This window comes from Bombus vosnesenskii, unplaced genomic scaffold, assembly GCF_011952255.1.
Source record: "Bombus vosnesenskii isolate JDL3184/JDL3185 unplaced genomic scaffold, Bvos_JDL3184-5_v1.1 scf7180000013410, whole genome shotgun sequence".
Lineage (NCBI taxonomy): Eukaryota > Metazoa > Arthropoda > Insecta > Hymenoptera > Apidae > Bombus > Bombus vosnesenskii.
Window position 1 is genome coordinate 1,017,729 of NW_022883032.1, and position 22,090 is coordinate 1,039,818.

The 22,090-nt window shown below is 39.0% G+C and overlaps 1 protein-coding gene across 4 annotated transcripts in view; it reads left to right on the forward strand.

The window, feature by feature from the left end:
* LOC117237929 (POU domain, class 6, transcription factor 1) overlaps window positions 1-22,090 on the forward strand; it is a 210,967-nt gene that overhangs the window by 170,522 nt on the left and 18,355 nt on the right. For 3 of the 4 annotated variants that reach the window (XM_033502368.1, XM_033502370.1, XM_033502369.1), the window contains 6 exons: window positions 14,178-14,355; window positions 14,893-15,051; window positions 15,554-15,745; window positions 19,837-20,010; window positions 20,549-20,802; window positions 21,857-22,070. In XM_033502368.1, coding sequence (XP_033358259.1) covers window positions 14,178-14,355; window positions 14,893-15,051; window positions 15,554-15,745; window positions 19,837-20,010; window positions 20,549-20,802; window positions 21,857-22,070 — 1,171 coding nt within the window. Of the gene's footprint in view, window positions 1-1,130; window positions 1,137-14,177; window positions 14,356-14,892; window positions 15,052-15,553; window positions 15,746-19,836; window positions 20,011-20,548; window positions 20,803-21,856; window positions 22,071-22,090 lie in introns of those variants that run through there. The other variant, XM_033502371.1, reaches the window with a different exon arrangement.

Here is a 22,090-nt window from a genome sequence, read left to right on the forward strand (position 1 = left end):
TTTATGCAGGACGTAATTACACGCAGCCAAGAGAAGGAAAGATACAGTCCGGTGCATTATCGCGAGGTCTCGGGGATTTCTTACAATTTCTCGAACGCGGCATGTCCGAATAGTCGTTAGAACGCATTTCCTCGGAAACGATATCTGGATATAATGAAGGATCCATTTACAAGTAAGATTCGCCCCGGCGACTTCATTACCCCACGATTTCACCACGAACACCCCGCGGCATTCGTAATGAGCGATGGTCATTCATTTTAATATCCATTAAATGCAAATACCACCGGGCACAAACGTTTACTCCTATTTCGAATTATTTCGCTGACTCGCCGTAATTAAGCTTTTCGAAGGGACTCGGGGAAACATTACCTACGGAGGAGTCGTTACCGGTAACGATGCCCCTCTACTTCTCGTCTTTCTCTTTCTTTCATTCTACGTATCGTTTCCTATACAAAAAGTACCCGAACGCTTGGCACAGAATCCTTTTATGAATATATTACGTGCATTACAAGAAAAGTTTTGAAATTTCTTTAGTATTGTAATGAAGCACATGATTATATTCGTAAAATTTGTAACCAATCTAGAAATGTATATAGAGGGTACAAGACATTTATTACAGATATACACTTGATGAATAACTAATATACAGCATAAACATACAATTAGTGCTAGTTGGTTTCGCTAAATTTGTGGCTTATTAATGCAGTGAATAATTGATTGTTCAAATACTTTGACGATCCTTGCAAAATGTATACATCCAATAAATATTGTATGTAACTTCTATATATATTTTGAAATCCGTTCCATTAGAGTTATGATAGTCTTGTCTCGATATAGTGAAATTTCAAAATGGTTTGTATAATATAAATGTATATATAAAAAATTGCTAGGAATGTTCTGATTCTTTCATAACCCATTGTACAATGTATGTATAATGACATGGAAGTATTCAAACAGTTCACGAAACGAAGAATCACAAATATGTGAAAATTGAATTGTTTATGATTTGAAAAGTAATTTTCAAACAACACTTTTGTACATATATTTTCTTTATCGCTTGATGTTTAGAATCATACTATAAATGCGGAACGATTTTTCAACACCCTATATATTACCACCTAGTAACATCATTCACCGTAACGATTTTCATGCACGATAACTGGAAATTAAAGTTTAATACACAGAACGATGGAGGAGGATGAACTTGAAAAAAAAGGAAAAAGAAGAAAAGAAGCGATCGTCTTATCGTCTTGCCTCGGTTTAAAATATTCATAAATTCCCGCGTTAATGACGCCGGTTTTATAATCATTTTAATAGAATCGTATTACTCGTGCCTAAGGTTGACATGAAGTTCGCCTCGCGATTTCCATACTGCCTCCCAGCGAAACGGTATTGTCCCCGATGGATTTTACGAATTGTAATTAAAGTAAGGTTGTAATTGCCGCAGAGAAAGGAAAGAGAATGTCTGTTTACGAATGTGGCGTTCGATTTTGCGAAATTGCAAAATATATCGTCGCGAGCAACCTCGAGCTCTGAATTTGATAATCATAAAATTCTGGTGATCTATTCTATTATTAGAGAACATAAATTTAAATGCTAAAATTGTATTTAAATAATAGTCTGCATCTACTGGAGGAGTGACACGCGTAGACAGAATTTTTCCGGAAATTGGTTTGGAATAAAAAGTTGGCAATCATATGGCAATTTCTTCTCTTTTACGGTTTAAATAATAGATGTGTCATTTTTCGAGCTAATAAAAGAATAAAAGAAACCAATTTCTAAATTCACTACGCTATCTCTATATGAATAAACTTCCTTTTACTCAGAACGTTTTAAGAATACCGATCGTCATGATATTAGTTATAACATACTTTTTAATACACTTTTTACAACACTTTGTGAACTTATCATCTATTTTGTCCTAATCGATCGCTTCCCTTTTCAACTGTCATATAAAAAATGGCATCAAATTCAGGAAATTGACAAAAATTATTTATTATTGTCTTCTTATATAGTTTTCATACTTTAAGACGAAGAAAGATTTTAGAACTTTTATCTTTACTTCGCGGAATCGTAAAATCGAATATCGTATTTAGCATCTTTTAGTATACCTTCTTTTCGTACATATATGCATGTTTATATGTATAATGCTATGCACGCACTGCATGTCCTTTTGAAATATTTTACACTATTCTTAAAACTTTACACTGCGTATTATTAGTACTTCTATTACAAATCTATTACAAAAACATAATAAAATATACAATGATCAAATTAATTAGTACGTAAATACGTAGGATAATAAATAAAACGATATTTTTTATAGGCATTGTAGAAATCTAAAAACAATAAGAAAAGAGTACTGAAATCAAAAATATTAAAAAGGTGCCAAAGATAAAATGATCGAGAATTTAATAAAATTCATTAAAGGTTACCCCGGGAGGTTGGCGATAAAAAGTAATTAAAGCGTTGAAAAAGGTGATAGAAAACCAGTCAAAAAGTGCAGGCTGGAATTTCAAATTTCCAAGTTGGAGGTACACGGTAGATTGACACATTGGAACGTGACGAGAGTGGCACAGTTGCCTAAGCCTGATGCACCGAATGGGCTGTATTAGAATGCAGTGGCGTGTGGTAAGGGTAGATTTTTCGGGGATCGCGTGTGCTACAAGAGTAAGACGCGAGCCGCGGATGCTCGAGACACAAGCCACCGTCGGTCGTTATACACTCAACATTCTGCAATCTACCCTTTCTATCGGCCCTAATTTATGTTGAGTAAGGTAGCAGCAGTAACCCACCCTCGACTTGCTTCGCCTAGGAAGCCTCGGTAATGTTTCAAGTGGCTTGTCTGTTGTTAATTTAACCCGGTGGAGGCCTTGATGGGGGTCTGTCTACCCGCTGCCATGCTCTGCTCGTTGCGATAAATCGGTCATTATCCCGATACCTGGTTGTACCTTGACCAAAAGAGAGAAGACTCCCCCTCTTAACCTTCGTCTTATTTTTCTTTTCTTTTCCTTTTTCTTTTCGTTTTTGATTTGTAGTTGATACAGGGTATAAAGGGGGTGGAACTTTGGGTTTTCGCAGCAGAGTGTTCGTTTTCTCGGGGTTACGCGATTACCATAACCGGATCGGACGTTGCTGATAAGCGACAATTCTGGCCAGATAGCGGTGCAGATTAGGGGGAATTCTCGAGTGAAAATTACGGATTCTCGGTGGTCCCGTGGTATCCAGTTTTCGGGACGTTTCGCGTTGATAATGTTCCACTATCTTCGAATAAATTTCGTTACTATCTGTATCTTTTTTCAATATTCCGATACTTGTACTATTGTTGACTCCAATGCTTTTTCTATTCTTTCTTTTTATATAACTGTGTGATATTATAGCAAGATACTCTGTATTCCTTAATCATATTTGTTTTGGCTTCTAAGAGATAGTAGTTATTTGTTACGTATATTTTCTGGTAATCTTCTGACATAGAAGAAGCGAGACTATTCAGCAGCAAATCTGAACTTGTTTGAAGTGAATGTTATCCTAATACAATTCACGTCTCTCTTAAGTTATGCATGAAGTTCTCTACTATCTTCCGAGATATTTTAGAGACATTATTCTTTTCATAAATGAAAAGAATCCGTAATTACAATTTTGTATGAAGAAGAAGATTTAGAAAGTTGTATTTAGCAATTTCAAACTATAATTTATTTATTTCAAAAGCTAATGCAAGATATTCAAACAAATTCATTCTAACTAATCAGTACAAATTACCAAACTTATGTTTACGTCTTGACTGTATACTTTCTCAATATGTACAACGTTAACATAATTGCATACCTGTAGTACCTGTAATATAGCGAACTCTTTAAAGTTAAAGTCTTCTAAAAAAATCTATAAAAAATTTCTTGCCTCTTCTAATCGACACGATGTGGCACGATGATTTCACCCTTCGATCTAGGCCATCGACATCGTAATTTTCAGCGGAGCAAATCGCGCGTTGCACTGGTGAACACAACGGTCGCAAACATATACGGAGGAGGGCGAACCCTTTTCCGCGTATCCTGTGCACCCTTTCGCGCCGGGCCAGGCCGACTCGGCTGGAACATTAATATCGCGAAATGAAGCTCATTTGCATATAAATAAGGCGGTGGTGGGGCATGGTGGCGAGGCGAGGGAGAGAAACCAGGATGAACCACCCTTTCCCTCCTTCTACCCCTCTCTTCCCTCCTTCCCGTAACCTCCTCTGTCTCTGTCGATCTCACTTTCTCTTACGAGAAACCCCACCCTGGACTAATTACACTTACAGACAAAGCAGCCTTGTGCCGAGGGTTCGGTCGATTCTCCCTCTTTCTTTCTCTCGTTTGTCCATCTTCCTCCAGCTCTCTCCGTCTCTGGTTAGTCCCTTTTTATCCCCGTCCTTCTCACACGTGCTCCCTCTTCTCCCTCTTTCTCTCTGTCCTCCTCATCCCAACTACCCGATAACAACGATTCGCAATGACCACGTGATAATTGCAACCCCCGTGGAGCACGTCCCCGTTAGGATACCCCGGTCGTCGAGGAAATTCATCGTTTCCTCGCACCGCTTCGCTCTGGATGGCCACGGATAATCCTTAATCCCGATCAATGGAGTACTTGTGACGTGGTACGCGGTGAGTTAAAAGTGTCTTGGTGGGTCTGTTACGTCGTGATACGGACTTTGTTAATGGGCTTTTCTTCTCGTTTCTTCTTCTTTTTTCTTTTTGTTCTTCCACCACTCTTCCTTTCTTTTTGCCCCTTAGTGGTAAGGTTTCTAATGAGGCGTGCGGTTTATTTGCTTATTCCTGTGTTCCGCATTCGTTGTATCTTCGCCATTGAATTTCTGTACGTTCAGAGAGATGGGAATGGATAGATAGATTACAAAATCTGTTTTTGTAAGCTATGTTGCTTATGTAGTACCTTACGAAATAATTTTTGTCTTTTCTCTTGTATATTTTACTGATCCTCAAAAGAATCCATCTAGATTTCTTTAAAATTAATATTTTAATTTTATACACTTATTTTATAATTGTTACAATCCCACTGATCATAGTCTCGATTTCTTCAGAGTCATCTGAAACCAAGATCAAGATTCTGTTTTGCTGATATACATGTTATTCCAATACCTCGCTTACAGATATTACAATCCTGCAACAACCATTCTTAATTATTTCTACCTCCGGCACTCATCACAACGTTAAACAACAAGAATCCTTTCAGTAACCCCAAGTCGAGCAAACTGAAGGCTCGTGCACGATATCCGAGCGGAAAGCAGTAATCCCCGCGTGTAACGAGCAGGGCTAGCTCGCGAAAGCCTTTTAGAGCAAAAAAAAGAAACATCGCAGCAAACGACGAAGAAAAAGAGCCGCGAAACGAGAAAGAGAGATAGACAAAAGGGAGAATCGATCGTAACGAAAGATTGGCGAGAATATAAGCGTACGTGGGAAAGCCGGTGCCGCGGGGGCCGTTGTATAGAGAAAGAAACATAAAAACGCGTATTACCGATTCCGGAATACGGCCATTAGTCTGAAGTCAGCGCGGCTATCGTTTATTAAGCGCAAACAGATATTAATGTATTTTTACACGCCGCGCCGCCGTTTTCGTTGCGCTGACGCCACGAACCGCCGCCGCCGCCGCCACCGCGGACGCCGACGCCACCGACGCCGCCAGGCACCGCTGGCGCGGTCCGCGGGGTCGAAGCCAAATCCAATTACTTTTATTCGGGCGAAATGAGTGCAGCTAAGTCATTAATACTAATCAATGGCGCTGGGACCTGATCTCCCGTTCTCTTTCTCTCCCACGCACACGCTCCCACCCTTTCCATACGATCTTTCTCTCGTACTCTTTCTCTATCACGTCCCCCTATGTCTCTGTATATGCGTTACCGGTCGCTCGCGCGTTCCACACGAATTACCCATAACTCAAATGCCTCGAAATGACTTTATTGCAAAAAACTTGCGCTTTTGCGCGGCCGCGAGCCGCTTCTCTCGTCGTATCCGCATTGTTAAAGGCTCCCGTGCCGATAAGTAATGTTTATTGTTGCATTTCCAACGACCGTGTATCCCAATCCTGTGCCACCCTCTTTTTTCCACCCCACCACTGAACCAGCTCGCAACGCCGCCCTTTTTCTGCTCGCGTTTTTTTTTTGCACCACGTTACCCTGTATATATGTGTGACTGTTCGATACATATATGCATGTATGGATAGACACACGCGTGTCCACGTACACCCCCGTCCACCCTCTGATCCGATCTGGGTGGTGGTCCCTCTCTTCCCGTCTCTACACTTCTCTCTCTGTCTGTCGAGCGGAGAACGCTGCAGCACGGTTTTTCGCATTAGCGAGATGGCCCGTGAGGGCCGGCTAACGATTTTTTACTGCTCGAACCGACCAACGAACGATCCTTCCCGCGAAATTTAAAGCGTTATTATTTCGTTCGGTCGGGCATTGTCGCTGATGGTCGCTGTTCCGATTGCTCTGGACGCCGGTGCGCGCGTCACAGGAATGAGAGAGAGAGAGGCGAGGGTGGCTCGTGTAAATCGGGCTGCTTTCCAGCCGTTGCGAAGGTGTGAAAGGTCGCGGATTAGTTTCTTTGTATCGGGGAATGGGACTTTTTTGTCGAACCGTCCCGAGAATTTATGTCTCGCCGTGGATCCCCGACCATGCCGACGAGAATGTCCCCCAGGTTCGATTTATTGGAGTTGCAATAACTCGAAAATTTCAGTTTATTTTACCGGCGGGGCCTCCAACTTCCGTGTTCCTACCCTAGCTGCATAGGGGACGCGTTGCTCTCCAGAAATTTGTATTTGTAACCCTCGTGTGTTTTAGCATTGTTCCAAGCTTGCTACTAACGTTTTTAAATCTCCCGGAAATTAGAGTTCTCTGTCGAAAATTTTTGTGGAAAATCAGTCCGTGAGGTTTTACAATTTGTAGGATTTTTGGTCCTTTGTGGAAAATTTGGAATCCTGAACTTTGTGGAAAATTTGAGTTCTTCGAAGCAAATTTTTGTGGTCAACTTATCAATGAAGTTTGTAGCAAAATTGGAAGGTTTTCTAAAGTATTTCAAGGTTTTCTGAATACCCTATCAGTAAAGTTTTACTATTATACATTGTAAAAAAGTTGGCTAGCTTTCCGAAGCAAATTTTTGTTGTTAACTTACTCACCACCGAAGTTTCGGAACTTTGTAAAAACTTGGAAGCTTGTGCGAAATAAATTTCTCTGAACCAAATTTCCGTAATATATAAAATTACAATATTCAAAACTTCGTAAAAAGTTGATCAATTTTCTGAAGCAAGTTTTCGTGCAAGCAGAACACGCACTCAATACAAATTAATATCCAATTTTATTCTCTTTATACCGCTACTACTCTTAAAAATTAATAATTATTTTATATTACCTTGGAAATCCTCTTCGTATTTTAATTTTACATTTCTCTTTAACGAAATCTGATAATGGTAGATACACAAACCCCGACGGGAAGTGAATGGCCAGGTCTATAATGATAATTGAAGTTGATGCAATTGTGGGTATTTGGTAAATCTATTTTCGGAATGCGAAGAACTTTTTTGTCCTGATAATATTTATATATTTAGGACACTCGAAATTCGAGGAGTTTACTCAAAGGTAATTAGAACGGAGAGGACAAACTTGTTAACGGAATTGAGAGACAGCTACCAAAATACGGGAATGAATGAACAACAAATAGAAACAGTAACGAAGTCAGTGAGAGGCAGTTATGAATTATGCACACGAGAAGTCGGCTGCCGCTTCAAGAATTTTTCCAAATGATTTGTTTGTTGTTCCAGTAGAGAGTCAAGTGCGTGTTACATAATTCCCGCCGGTGCGGTTAAAATATTTGTTAAATGATTGGCAGAAAAAAATATATCTATTCTTCGCAAAGAAAAACATGACGACTTTTTAAATGCATTCTTCCGATCACATTAAACCAATATTTTATTTTCCTAACGCTAAAAAGTACTTCAAGTTTGAACAAAATAGAAGAGAATTCTTGTTGGTATGCATGATCTTTCGTTCCACTTTCATGTTAAACATCTTCTTACGGCATTGTAAATCTTTCGTACTTACTAAAATAATGAGCAAGATTGAAATATAAATATTCTTGCATCTCCTTAAACTCGCACCTCCGCTTAAAGCTTTTAGTATAATTATTCAGTACATTTGTTTCAAGACTCGATAAAATTAAACAATCATCAATAGGAATACCATTTAACTTGGCTATCAGTTTTATCGAAAAACGTGTGCATAATTTAAAGTTTATAATATACATAAAAAATTGAGTCTTATTACAAATAAATGCTATTCCAGGAGTTTTAAGTATATTCAAAAATAAATCTGGTTTTTTGTGTACGTATTAGCATCGAATTATAGAAATTCCTTAATAGATCGTGAATAATTAAGAAGTGTGTTTAACACGAGGTTGAGATAATCTAACTTATCAGTTAAGGTTTGAACAAACCGCAGTGTCGTAGATACATTGGTTAAAATTCATTTCATGCATACTAAAATTTTTCCTTTCGTTGTATAAATTTACATTTAAATGCAAAGCGACCGCGTACCTATGTTTACATGAATTTTCTTCTTACTTCAAGCACCTGTGTATACTCTCGATCCGCATCCCCTATAATCAGCATGCTTATTACCCAAACAAGATCACACGTGATTTAAAAAGGTATGTACATAGAAGATCACTCTTTCGCTATACTTATACCTCTACAATACGATCGATATTTATCTCCAACCTTCAGGAAAAAATTAAATATAATAACATGTTGATCAAAGCATGCAGGTGGGATTTATATTTCTCATAGTAAAACCGTTGAAGAAATTATAAAGACTCAGATACAGGAAGAAAATCAACGTTTGTGTGCTTCTGTCGAGCAAGGGGGGGTTCATCGGCTGATTAATTTATGCGAAATGTCTAAACCCCGTAAACATACGTTTCTACGGCTTACTATATATCGGAGTGCACTTTTACAAGCAAAATGGCCGGGCCTGTACATTCAACTAATCCCCCTCGCCTCGTCCATTTAATATGGGGGTGGCCATAGCCGTTTACGAATTTGCGTACAAAAAAAATTGAACTACCGCCGTTGCTCCTGCGCCTCCTATTTTCGTTCGTTACCTATCGACCGGGCTTTATCTATTTTTTATGCAATGAAATGCCCCGATACCAATGGCGATGCGACCGCGAGCGCCGCTCTCCATTGTACGACTTTGACGAAAATTCGAAATTACAGCGCCACGGAAAAGGGATATTCACCCCTTTTATATAGAAAAATGGCAGCGAGAGCATTCGAATCGTTTGATAACTTCCACCATTCGCGGGATTCCAGATCGTTATATATTTCCTTTTTTCGCCTAATCCTGTCACTTGTACCAGTGAGAATCTTCATTCCCCGATTTTACGTTTAAAACTCTGATCGTCTAAAAGCCTGTATCATCATTCAGGCCACACGAACTGAAGACAAACAAATTTTAAACCTCTAAAAAGATCCGTGTATTTAAATCCCCTGACTTAAAATTCTCTCGCAAAATAATTTTATCACTGGTTGAAAATCGCCGTAAACGTCGTCTGTCTGATATCTAGTCATGTTTATCTGGTTGACCGTGAGTCCGAGAGAGAAGCTCGGTCGAATTTATTCATGGATCGTGTCACCCCGGGGAGAGAGTCCTTTTTCGCGAATTAGCCGGGTGTCGAAGCTCTAACACGCTTAATCTGTATCCAACTATGGCGATACACGTTCCGGCATATTTCCATGCCATTATGCAAAGAGGCCGCGCGCCGGGTAACATTACTTTGTACAACCACCAACCATCGACACACGATGAAAGAGAGAAGAAACGAGGGTGGAAAGCATCGAGGCTCGTGCGTACTCCATCGATTTATTATAATTTAGATTGTCTTTCTAAGAAGCCGACTGTACGTGCGATGTACATATATATACACAGGACGCGCCTTAATGCGCTGCCGTTCGTTAATTATTCCTCCGGCATCCCGTAAATATGCATGAATTATATATCGCACGACACGAACGAGCCGGGGATACGGGGACGAATGATTAATACACGCCAGTTTCTCTCTTTTCTTTACCTTTTTGCTCCCTTTACCCCGTTCAACCCTCGTTCGATTCATATTTCTCGAGAGAGAATAGGCAAATATTGCTGAGTGATAGATTTGAAGGTTCTATCGAAATTGATATTCTTTAGAGCTAAGTTGGACGTTGAACCCTCGGCCACGAGTGATTTTCATATTTTTCTGTTCAGAATTAACAAAATTTATATCTTGTCCTGGTTAATCATAACGAGAGTCTTAATACAATAATAAAAAAAAAAAAGGAAAAGGAACGTGACGCGATAATAGCGATGGCCCGCCGGAATTAACAGAATAAATAGATATACTTATTGATGAAATAAATAAATGGATTAAATTTCTGTAGATAGAATTTCCTATAACTCCACACTTTTTCCGTAATGAATAATTGTAATGTAGCTGTCTCACAAAGCAAAATAAGGAGAAGTCTACCCTGAACGCGGAACGCGTCAAAGACACGAATAAAGAACACGAAGATAAAGTTACCAGTCGTTAGTGCAAAGTGTCGCCTGTAATATATCGTATCGGTAATATGTTAGGATGAAAACAGAGGCGAATGTACAGGTAATGCAAAATCCGGTAGGGAATAATTGCAACAAATTCCAATCTTCACCCTTCGTGCATTGAAACGTGGGTATTCGCGAGATTGTACATTCGCCGGTGGTATTTTAAGAAAATTGACAATCCGTACCGAGCCTTTGTGCAGCTTTGTAATCGTACAGGGGCAGCGGTATAAAAAATATTCACCGGCTTGATTGCCAATATATCGTTGTACGGCGCTGATTGAACCAACCCCCAGTGGTGGTAGTGCCTATATCGCGTCTCGTCGACTTGTTAATTTGGAATATCGTCAGGTGCACAATAGAAAAATTTCGCAATGCGAATTATTTATGTTTATATAATATCTCGTCGATTTGTAATACACGTACACGTGTACTCACACAGAGAATGAGAAAACGGGAGTATGTGTCGCAATGTGCAATTTTTCTACGTTGGTCGTTTTCTGTTTCCTACATTCTCTCTCTTTCTCCCTTTCTCTTTCTCTCTCTCTCTCTCTCTCTCTCTCTCTCTTTCTCTCACTCACTTATTCACTCACTCACTCATTCGCTCACTCACTCACTCACTTACTCATTCGCTCGCTCACTCACTCACTTTCTCTCTCTGTTGGACACGCGCGCGAAAATCGTATTATCGCGGGAGAATTTCGTTAACGAGCTTCATTTCGCGAAAGAATTGTCGCGCTCACAAAGAATCGTTGGTGGATACATCGCGGGAAATATTATAAACTCGCGAGTTCGATTCGAGAAATCGGCAAACCTTTGTCGCGTTTCGCACGTTCAACACACGGGACACAAAGTGTATATCGGACGAACGGTCGACTTCGTCTCGCTGATTTTTCTCTTCGTCGATGATTCGTCGCCCGCGTACGGGTTTCATTGTTCCCTTTTTTTTCACCGCCAACCCTGCCTCCAACCCCCTTATACCCTATCGAACGGCGTGTATGTCTACCACCATTATTTCGTAGCGAAGCATTTTAACGTCGGCCAGTTGGACCGTGAATGATTATTAATCAATTTTCAGCGTTAAACGTGCCGCCGCAATAAAAAGCGTGGTACGTTAACGAACCACGCGCGTATAATTGAGCATTTTGGCGAGAATGATTGCGAGCCCGTGCTAAAACCTTTGCGTACCCGTTCGATTGATTTCGGCTAGCAAGGAGAGAAAAAAAAATCAGACACGGCGCAAAGGGATGATGAAAAGGTAAAATGCACGACTTGCCCGTCCTCGATTTTTTAGCTTTTAGTTTTTTAATGGCTGGAAAGCCACGTCACCACACGACGGTGATGTATGCAATCGATTACAATGTCGGATTAATGTTTGGCAATAAGTTTCTTTGGGGCTGGAAATTTAATTGAGCAATAAGAGAATTTCTAAATCTTTTTTTTTATTTGTTATAAATATATATTGTATACAGTTTATTATATATATATATATCAAATTTAAATGTATTTACAATACAAGGTAATTTTTCTAGAGTCTCTAATGAAAAAGCCTTTGAAATTTTCTAAATGTATGAATTAGTTATTTTTCTAGGGGAAAATTATATCATGTGTATCTTTTTCACCCTACTATGATCTTCTAATTTTTATGTTCGAATCTCACTCATATCTCAACAAACAAAAAGCCTTAATGTTTTGAAAATATCTTTTTTATATTTTCCATAAATTCACGAAATACTTTAACGATAGAGAAACATGGGATTTGTTTTTGCACTGTGTTATTCCGCAATTGCATTTTACCAATACACAATATTTTTCTCTAAAACTAATTAAACACAAAAATGTCAATCACTGTTCAATCGAAAACTTCAATTTCAATAATTAAAATTAGGTGCATTTACTTTTTCTATATTGGCGGTAAACGATAAAAAATTGATGTGAAAGGAAAAAATAAAAGTATACATCATATTCTTGCATTCGAAAGTTGCTCCTAGTATGTCAAGCTGCTTACGCAACAGGAATTAATTATATCAGCAGAATGCGGGGGGATCGATAATTTAAAAAGTTGGACGTATTCCTGGATACTCGGCGAACGTCATCGAAAGTTGGGATGTTTATCGAATCCCCTTGGGGTAGGTTGGGTCCGGCGATCGCGTCCACGTTGTCCTTAAACAGGTAGAAAGTTAAAAGTTTGTCGGGGCTTACCTGACCTTCGTGAAATAATCAGACACAGTATCAAGCGAACTCTCTTCAAATAACGTTGCTACTTCAAGCCCTCTCCAAGTTTTATCGGCACGATAATTGTGCTACTAGTTTACGGTCAATCTCCTTACTACGTACTACTAGAAATTATAATCGTAAAGCAGCTAGCGAGCTATTGAATCGGATGCCATTGAAACACTTCTCATTCTACTTCTAACTCTTTAACATTAGGACTTGCAGAATAATTAATATGACGAAATCATAGTTGTGATAACAATTTTATATATTTATTACGATGCATTTGATTTTATATTTGAATGACGTTGATAAAGTAAATAGATGAAAGCTTATTTTTTTCCTCTCACTATGTATTTCATCGTATACCTTTCATGTTAGTTTCTTTGATACGAATTTTACACTTTAATCACCAATATTTTTATATTTCGTTATTACATTGATGATTGTGATTCAAATCATTTCTGTCGATCCATTCGTATCTTGTTAATTCTAACGTTAACAGTTTACCCTGTCTCACAGTATCGTCGAGACAGAGCATACGAATTTTTGTCATTGAACTACGATCGTCTGACAAAGAAGGTGTCGTTTCACTTGCATTATGTATATTTTCGTACGAGTCCTATTTGGTACAAGGTTCGATAATTTTCGCGCTAAATGTCTGCAGTGTTTCTTCGAAGATCTCTTCATTTCGATCACCAGGGTATATTGATTTATAGTTTGGAATAAAGATTTGAAAATATGTAAAAGAATGTTTTACGTTTCGATTAAGCGGACGCATGAAGAAGTCAGAGTATGATATTAACAATATCAATTCCCTTAACGAGGGCCATTAATATTTTGGCAACATTGACAACAAAAAATTACCTGGGAAGCTTGAAAGGCGCGCAGGAAAATTTGCGATGACACATATAGTCGAAAGCACTTTGTTTCCACCGGCGGTGGTCGAATATTTTATAATTGTTATCAATACGGTACAAATGCGAAGGGGTTTGAAACGCGGCGTAATAAACGAAATAAAGTATCGCTATTTTCGCCGCTGACAGAGCGCGCTGCTCCGCAGTTGGACTTTTCGGCTGTGTTTCCACCGGTACCTCTTCAATCGTAATTAATATTTTTTCCCGGCGGCTACTTTTTTCTGGCTTTCGATAAATTTGACAAAAAAAAAGGGGGGGAGGAAAAAATTGGAAACAAAGCCTCATTTTATGATACAGCGTCCCATTTCTTTCATTTTATTTCTGTGTCCATTCCCAACCATAGAAGCGTAGAGTTTAATAGAGTATGATTAACATAAGCTGTAATTATGTAAATCTTCGTAATTTACCATTTGAACGCACGTTTGTTACAGGACAGCGACAGGAGTAGCGTTGGCAGCCCTGAACCGGTGGCGGCCGCGACCGGCTCGCTCCATGAGCATCAGATGATGATGGATGAGATGAAGAACTCGCGGAAGAATAGTCCGTCACCTGAAAATTTGCATCAGGCGAAGCGTGCGGCCGTGGCGCAAGCGCATCTTAATGGGACGAGTAAGTCGGAATCTGATTTATTAATTGAATAAAATAATCGTGTCTTTCTATCGTACTTAACGCTGAAATTATCAAATCTGTCTAAATAATGGATATCAGATTTCTTATTTTTATTTTACACAGAACACAAAATAAGTACTTCATCGAAACTAAATGCATTATTTACAGTTATACCAGATTTTGACTGACATGGTTTATAAATAGAAGTAACGATAGATAGCCAGATAGGGTGAACTAAACAGACTGCGGTTAGTTGAGTGCATGCGTACTCAACGAACATTCAAACTCCAGATTCTCGAAAACGTAGCGTCATATAGGAACATTTTATTCTATATGTTTGACTTATTTTTATTTGAGAAATCCCCTCCTTCCCCATTGTACCATGATTTTGAAAATATCCCGTATATATAGATTTACGAAAGTACTCGAACATTTGTAGACACCTTTTATAAATGTATTATATTTATGTTATACGAGACATTTTCAATTAAATAGAATGAATTTACTATATTCATTATGTTTTTATTGTTCCATCAGTGGCAGGTATGGTGACCCTACAGAATCTTCAGAACCTAGCGAATCTACAAAACCTACCGCAAGTCGCGTCGCTAGCTGCGGGTCTCCAGGGAATGACAGCGGGATTGACTAACAATCAGCTCATCAACACGCCCCTGAATCTCACTGTCAGCTCCTCCGGTAGGGATAGAAACAGACATTGCATGGTTTGACAAACTGACATACAGAAAAACTTGACACTCTTTTACAATGCTTCAATTATTCAAATAACTTCCTCACAAATTGTTTTAGCACATTGTAAGTTCTCTCGCCATACTCTCCATATAAGTAATCCCCCCTTACTAAACATCCCCCTTCTTTATTTTTCTAATACTTATATCGTTTACCATTTCAATTGCTCAGTTGTAGAATTTTTTTTGTCGTGAAGTTTATATTTATTTAACCATGGTGTTCTCCTCGATTATATTTATATTATTTGCATTATTAAAACGTAGGTAGTTTTTTTAAATATTTACCTTTTGTTGTACTTGAAGAGATACAAACCTGAAAATGGATTTTAATTTCTCAAAACACACCATCCAGTAGTGAAACAGTTTAGTATTCTTAACAATATATTATAAGAGGTGGGCTAACTAATTAAATCGTCAGATTTTCCTTTCACTGAATGAATTTTCATGTTCAGGTGGCACAGTACCAACAGCCTCGAACACGACAGCTGCCCCTCATCTTCTGCCGCCGAGTTCGACGCCAATGGCGACATTACCTCAGCTATTATCTCAGCCGCAACCGGTCGCGATGCCTCAATTCATCCTAACGTCCGGTCAATTGGTTCAAGGCATTCAAGGGGCTCAGCTTCTTATCCCTACATCGCAAGGTAAGCCTTCCGTTTCTTATATGTTTGCACCCTTTCAGCTCTCAAAACGAGCATTCAACGACACCCATTAGAGGCTCATTCCTGAAGTTCGAAGTAAACCTCGTCCACGTTCAACGTGTCACGCAAATCGATTGTCCGTCAAACCCTTTTACGATTACGATTCATAGGGAATTTATTATACAGGAAATAGATACGTAGAATGAATCGTGTTAGCTTGGAATAATAAGTAGATTCAGTATTTGACTAGAAGTATATTTCACTTTATTGTCGAATATTTTGAAATTTGGAATATTTTTTGGATAAACTTTTATCATAAATGTGTAGAATACTTCAGTATTTGGAATAAACATTAGAATATTAGACGAAGGGAATTGATAGGGAAAGAGTTATAGAATTTTGTTTTTAAGACCTTCCTCTAAGATATTTTTTACAAACATTTAGATATTGAAAATCCAAATGATCTGAATTAGAAGTTTAATACAAGTAGGAACTAATGGTTAATGACCTATTTTACGTATCATATTTAATCCTCAAAAGCCATCTGCGAGATATTTTGCATTTTATATGCGTTAATCAATGGTTATTAAAACTCAATAACAAGTATACAGAATTGAAAGTATCTCAACAATTTCTGACTGACTTCTAAGGAATTCTAATTACACAGTATTAATTTCAAACACTTTTCTCATATAATACATAATATCTTCCCGCAGTATATCAAATATAACATTATTCTAATATTCTTCACACGTCGCAATGTATTCCTTTTTTCCAAACTTGTAAAGCATTAGACCCTCTCAACAAGTCCAGCTGTCGAGATCCCGAAAACATTCGAGGCGGCTAATCGCAGCCTCACCTGTGAAATTTAATTAAACGGCACCCAGGAGGCAGAGCAAGAGAGGAGACTGTCTGACAAAGGATCCGCGAGGAAAGAGGAGATGCCCTGTATCCCGTAGCTATCAGTAAACCAACAAGAAATCTCCAACAATAACCCTCACACTAAGTACCTTCGAATTTCAGGGCATAAATCAGTCCGAGTGGTCTCATCGTGAAATCTGCACGATGTGCCGGCGCATAATGTTGTGCAATCAAGATGTGCCGATGTATATATATATATATATATATATATATATATATATGTATATATATTATATATATGTGTGTACATATATTATATATATGTATACGTATATATACATATAATATATAATATCATATCGACTATCTCTGACCAAGGCTCGGACTAAGGCTCGCCCCGTCGTCCATACTTAGTGGTCCTCGACTGGCCTGGCGAGCAGAGGGCAAACTCTGCAACTAATTTCAATGTATAATTAACGTCTCACTACCCCTTTCTAGACCCACGAATAACCACCCCTCGCCTTACTCGTGTCCGTTCCTTCCTACCCTAACCCTAATACCACTCTCTCTCTCTCCCTTGGCTGGACATCACAGCTCCGCGGATTCAGCCGCTATTATATCGATTGCGGTTCGCGCTAACTTCGTTTCTACCAAGTTGAGTTTCTATTCTGGCAATTGAGAGAGAGAGAGAGAGAGAAAGAGGACTGGGACCATAGGAGGAACGAAGAGGGACAGGTGAATGCAAGGGTTGGTACGAGAGGGAAGGAAATGAGACACTAGCACAAGGGAGGGTAAAGAGGGGCAACGAAAACTTTGCGAGTCTGCCTAAGTGGATTGAAGTTCGTGGATATGGACCAGTCCGTGGTAGGATGACGAGTTACGTGGTGGCAAATAATGTTTGCACTGCTTTTCGGTACAATCGATGTTAACTGGCTTGCGCTCGATTGATTCGCAATTGACGATTTGATAGAAAGAAGCATCTTGGATTTATAACATACGCTATAATATTGCGCTTCAACCTGAGAATCAGGGATTAGCAGCTTTATCGAGTCACCTGTTAATTGTAATATTCATTGGAAATTAATTCTGCCAATGTTAATAATAATATTTTTCAGTTTAATACAGTTTTGTATCAAAGGATCTTCAGAAATACCAATATATAGCGACGAGGAAAATAGAGAGCGATTAAATATGTATTACATTGTTTAGTGACTCAGTCGACACATTAAACTTTTGTGTCAATTGTCTTTAAAGTATGTTAGACGGAATCCTAAAAGAGAATCTAGAAGGAATAATTTTATAATCGGAACGCGATTGAAAGCAATAGTGATCGAACGTTCTATAATCGCCTAGCAGTAGGTCATAAGGATACAGATCATTGGCAACGCAAATAACATTGGATACTTTAGAATACTCTTTTAAGAATAAGCTCGCGAGGGGTTGTCAGATGTGTCGGCTATTTTCGTCGAGAAATTGAAGAATCTTGAAAAAGACTCGGGTCAAGAGTGTAAGTCTTGATCTGATTATAAATCGTGATTCGACCTAATCTTAACGTACTTACGTTACAATATCTATCTTCGAATGTCAAACTATTCCTAAATCTGATTTGCTGTAATCACCGCATGTTATAGTTTCCTTTTCCAAGCGATGAAATATATTCCCCTTAATCAGATTCAAACAGTCTATGAAAGATATTAATATATGTACATTATATTATCTATGATGAAAAATCGTATTCGAATTGTGTGATTACAATAAACTACCCTTAACTCTTTCGCTTCGGCAGTCCAGTCCGCCTAAGTGCTCTCCCTGTACGGAGGCACGCGCCACAAATGCGCACAGTGGCGTGATTGCTGTATAAATGTTTCTCTAAGTCTTAAATAACAACTGTGCTGAATAAAACACTAATAAAACAATCTTTGCTCCAATATGATAAGTATAATTTACATCTTTAATATGAAAAGGCCTCCGCCGGTAACGAAAAAATATATTATTGACTACAGATGGCACTGGTGTATGCCTGATATGTGGGGTGCCGATCGTCGCGTGGTCGCCGCCTATAAGCGGCACCCGTACCCACAGGTTATCTAGCCGGCGCCGCCTATAAGCGGCATCCGAAGCGAGAGGGTTAAACTCGATTTATTTCAATCGACAAATTTTCTTGTTATCAGAAGATTCAATTTATCTTTGTCTCAATAGAGCAACCAACTGAGAATTTTAATATATGTATATCATAATGCGATATATGATTTTAATAAACCACATGTTGAAGTGGTTTATTGTTTCCATCAAACCATGAATTCTTTTTTAAAATATGAATTATGTTTGCCTTAATCCAATTCATAGTACGTTACATTATTTACGATGTCGTAGTCGTATTGTATGTTTGGAACAAACTACTCCTGAATCCAGCATTTGTTTCAACCATCATATCTCTCTTCTTTTTAAACCATAAGTCCCATATTCCCTTTAACCTCGTCTTACTCTGTCAGAAAGCTTAATAACAGCAACAGTTTATACTGTTCAAATGAGATTTTTTCCTATATTCGCGAAAGTCCATTTTTATCGTATGTAAAAGGCAAAAGAAACAGAAATGACAGACAACCGAGCAGCATACATAGTGATGATACTCGGAAATAAAAGAACGTTCTTCGGAATATTATCGTGGAATATCGCGGAACGGAACTAAACGTTAATCGGATTGTCAGTTGACCTTACCTCAGAACGCGAAACTTTTATGGCTGTTCGGAATACGGGATTTGCTTAGCTTAGCTATAGGTACCAACACGGGTACGTACTCATGATCAGTAATCATATTAAGCGCGTGTACAGAGTAATCAGATTAGCGGAGCTGGAGGTAATCCCGAAACTATTCTAAGTATGATTAGGCGTCCTTCTCGCAGCCTAGTCCAGTGCCAGTACCTGTACCCACTATTAAGATGACGATAATAGTTTGCCAACTACGCCGGTCTGCGAGGTTACCTGCCCTATGGGTTGCCTAATAATCCCTCTATGAGACTCTGATAACTTTACTACCCTTCCTGGATCAACGACGCGTGGACTACGTTCATAATGGAAATGAAGTATCTATTGATTCGAGACACGTTCATACGAGGATAGGCCACAGATAGAATTATCAGGCTAGCTTTTCTTAACCCCTTGTGGTGACGTTGTTAACCTCGTGGTGGAACCTACGGGATTAATCTTTCTTTCTCTATTTATTATTCTTGCAGGAATCGCTACACAAACTATTCTCACTATACCTGTCAGCCACGTCACGAATAATCAGATGGTGAACTTGGCACTCAGCAACGGTCAGGTCGTGTCTACTACCCTGGCGAATCTTCAATCCATCGCTCAGCCACAGAATATGCTGAACACGCCGACCAGCAACGGTGAATTTACAGGTAAAGCCAGTTTGCAAAATTTTTTTTTTTCGTAAAAGATACGGATTGGTTTATCTAGTGACCTGATTGTCTTTTAATTGGAAACTTTTATAGTCACGGTGTGTTAAAAGTTGATAAGGATAAAACAGTTTAAATTAGTAGATTTTGATTTCTCGAATTTAGATTTACTTCTTTGAACATCTTATGAAAGAAATGTTCTGGTGTTCCGTAACAAACTACGCTTCGTATTGGTATTCTCTAATAATGCACCATTGTAAATTTATAAAATTTTTGTGAGTAAATTTAGTACAGAACTAATTGCAAAAGAATGCAGTGATCAAAATAACGACGCTTTTTGTGAAAAATTCTGATTCCTTTATATTTTAACTGTTTTAATAGTTCTAATATTAAAAGGTCAAAAATAATCTTTTTCGGTCACTGTATAAAATAAATTCCCCCAAAATGATATGAAAGTAATTATAGAAAAATTCGATGAATAAAACGAGACGACTGAAAATTAAATACGATTGGATCGTGGTTTTCTTTCTCCACGTAACAGTTCCAACAAGTCCCAGCTTAGCATCAGGATTAGGGTTAAGTCCCGCTGCCTTGCCTCACCTTCTAAGCAACAGTTCGGCCAGCCAGCAACTTCTGAGCGCGATGCAGCCTCAGCAACTACTTCAGGCCGCGCAGGCGGCTCAGGCACAGGCTGCACAGGCGGTCCAGGTCGCTCAGGCTTCTCAACAACCGCTTCTAACAACATCTCCTCAACACCACGGTCATCGACACAGCTCCCACATAAATCATTATACGGTGCGTCTACATATATCGTCGTTTGCTGAATAATTTATGCCTTTTCCACGCGCGTTACAATCATTCTCACGGGAATACTTCGAAAAATGATCAATTCCCGCGGCTTTATGAAATAAAGCAATTTTGTCATTTTCCACTGTAATTGGATTATTGCCTGGCCATCGACAACGAAATCCTATTAATAGATCCCGTTTGATAATTTAATCATCGAGGTATACATATTTACTGAAACGTTTCCACTGAAGAAACTTCGTGTTCGATATAGCTGATTAAGAATTCAGCGAAACGTGTCTGACAGATTTTATTTTATTCTCAAGACTCGGCGAAAAATCTTGCCCCATTGTTTAACATAACAGAGCCGCGTCCCTTTTAAATAACTTTTTTCAAATTAATCGTCTTGAACGATTATTCGCGAGATTTAGAAACTATTTCACGTTGTGTAAGCTTACCATCGTAATAGACGTGCTGTGCAAGGCCATTTTCTTTCATCTCCTTTTATTCTCCTCGGTAAACCAGGGAGAACACGATCAATCCGAGCAACATCTTGCTTGTTTGCTACAATTATCATCCGCGAAAGGACCAGCGGAGCGAAACCGGAATACTTTTTCCGCTGCAGGAATTTTGATTTATCCCGGTTTCATCAATAACTAACGTCACTCCTGGTCTTCTAACGAACGATCCCGCTACCGCAAAGTTAACGATAGACAAGCGAGTCAATTCGTGGATCGATATACGGAGCGAAACTGTGGGTGAAGGTGGAAAGGGCTTAAAAAACGTCGCGAGATCAACGGAACAGAGCGGAATAGTTCCTCGATAGCGAGCGATCTTGTTAAGAAAGTATTTCAGTATTTCAGGCGGCGTTTCTTCCACTAATTAGTCTTTAAAGTGTCTTGAATTCAAGAGATAGTATGAGGTAGAATACGATAAAAGAAGGATAGAACGAGGTCTCATTATTAAGTGCATAATTGGCGTGAAAGAGAATCATGAAGCATTGTCGTTGATACTGATTGAGCTACTAATCCGTTACTACCAATCCCCTTGTGTCTCCTCACAGCCGACGGAGAAGCATCATAGAGAGAGACCCGAGCAATCGTCGCCTTTGAACGAGTCTGTGGTATCCGCAGCCTCGGCTCTGAACAGACTGGCGGCTAGCAATGGGGAAATTACGATCACGACCACGCACGGACCCAGCGGAGCCGGAGTGAAGCCCTCACCGAGCAGCATGCACAACGCCAAAAAAGAAGAGGAGGATCTCAATGATTCACCTAGTAAGATCGAAGTTCTCATT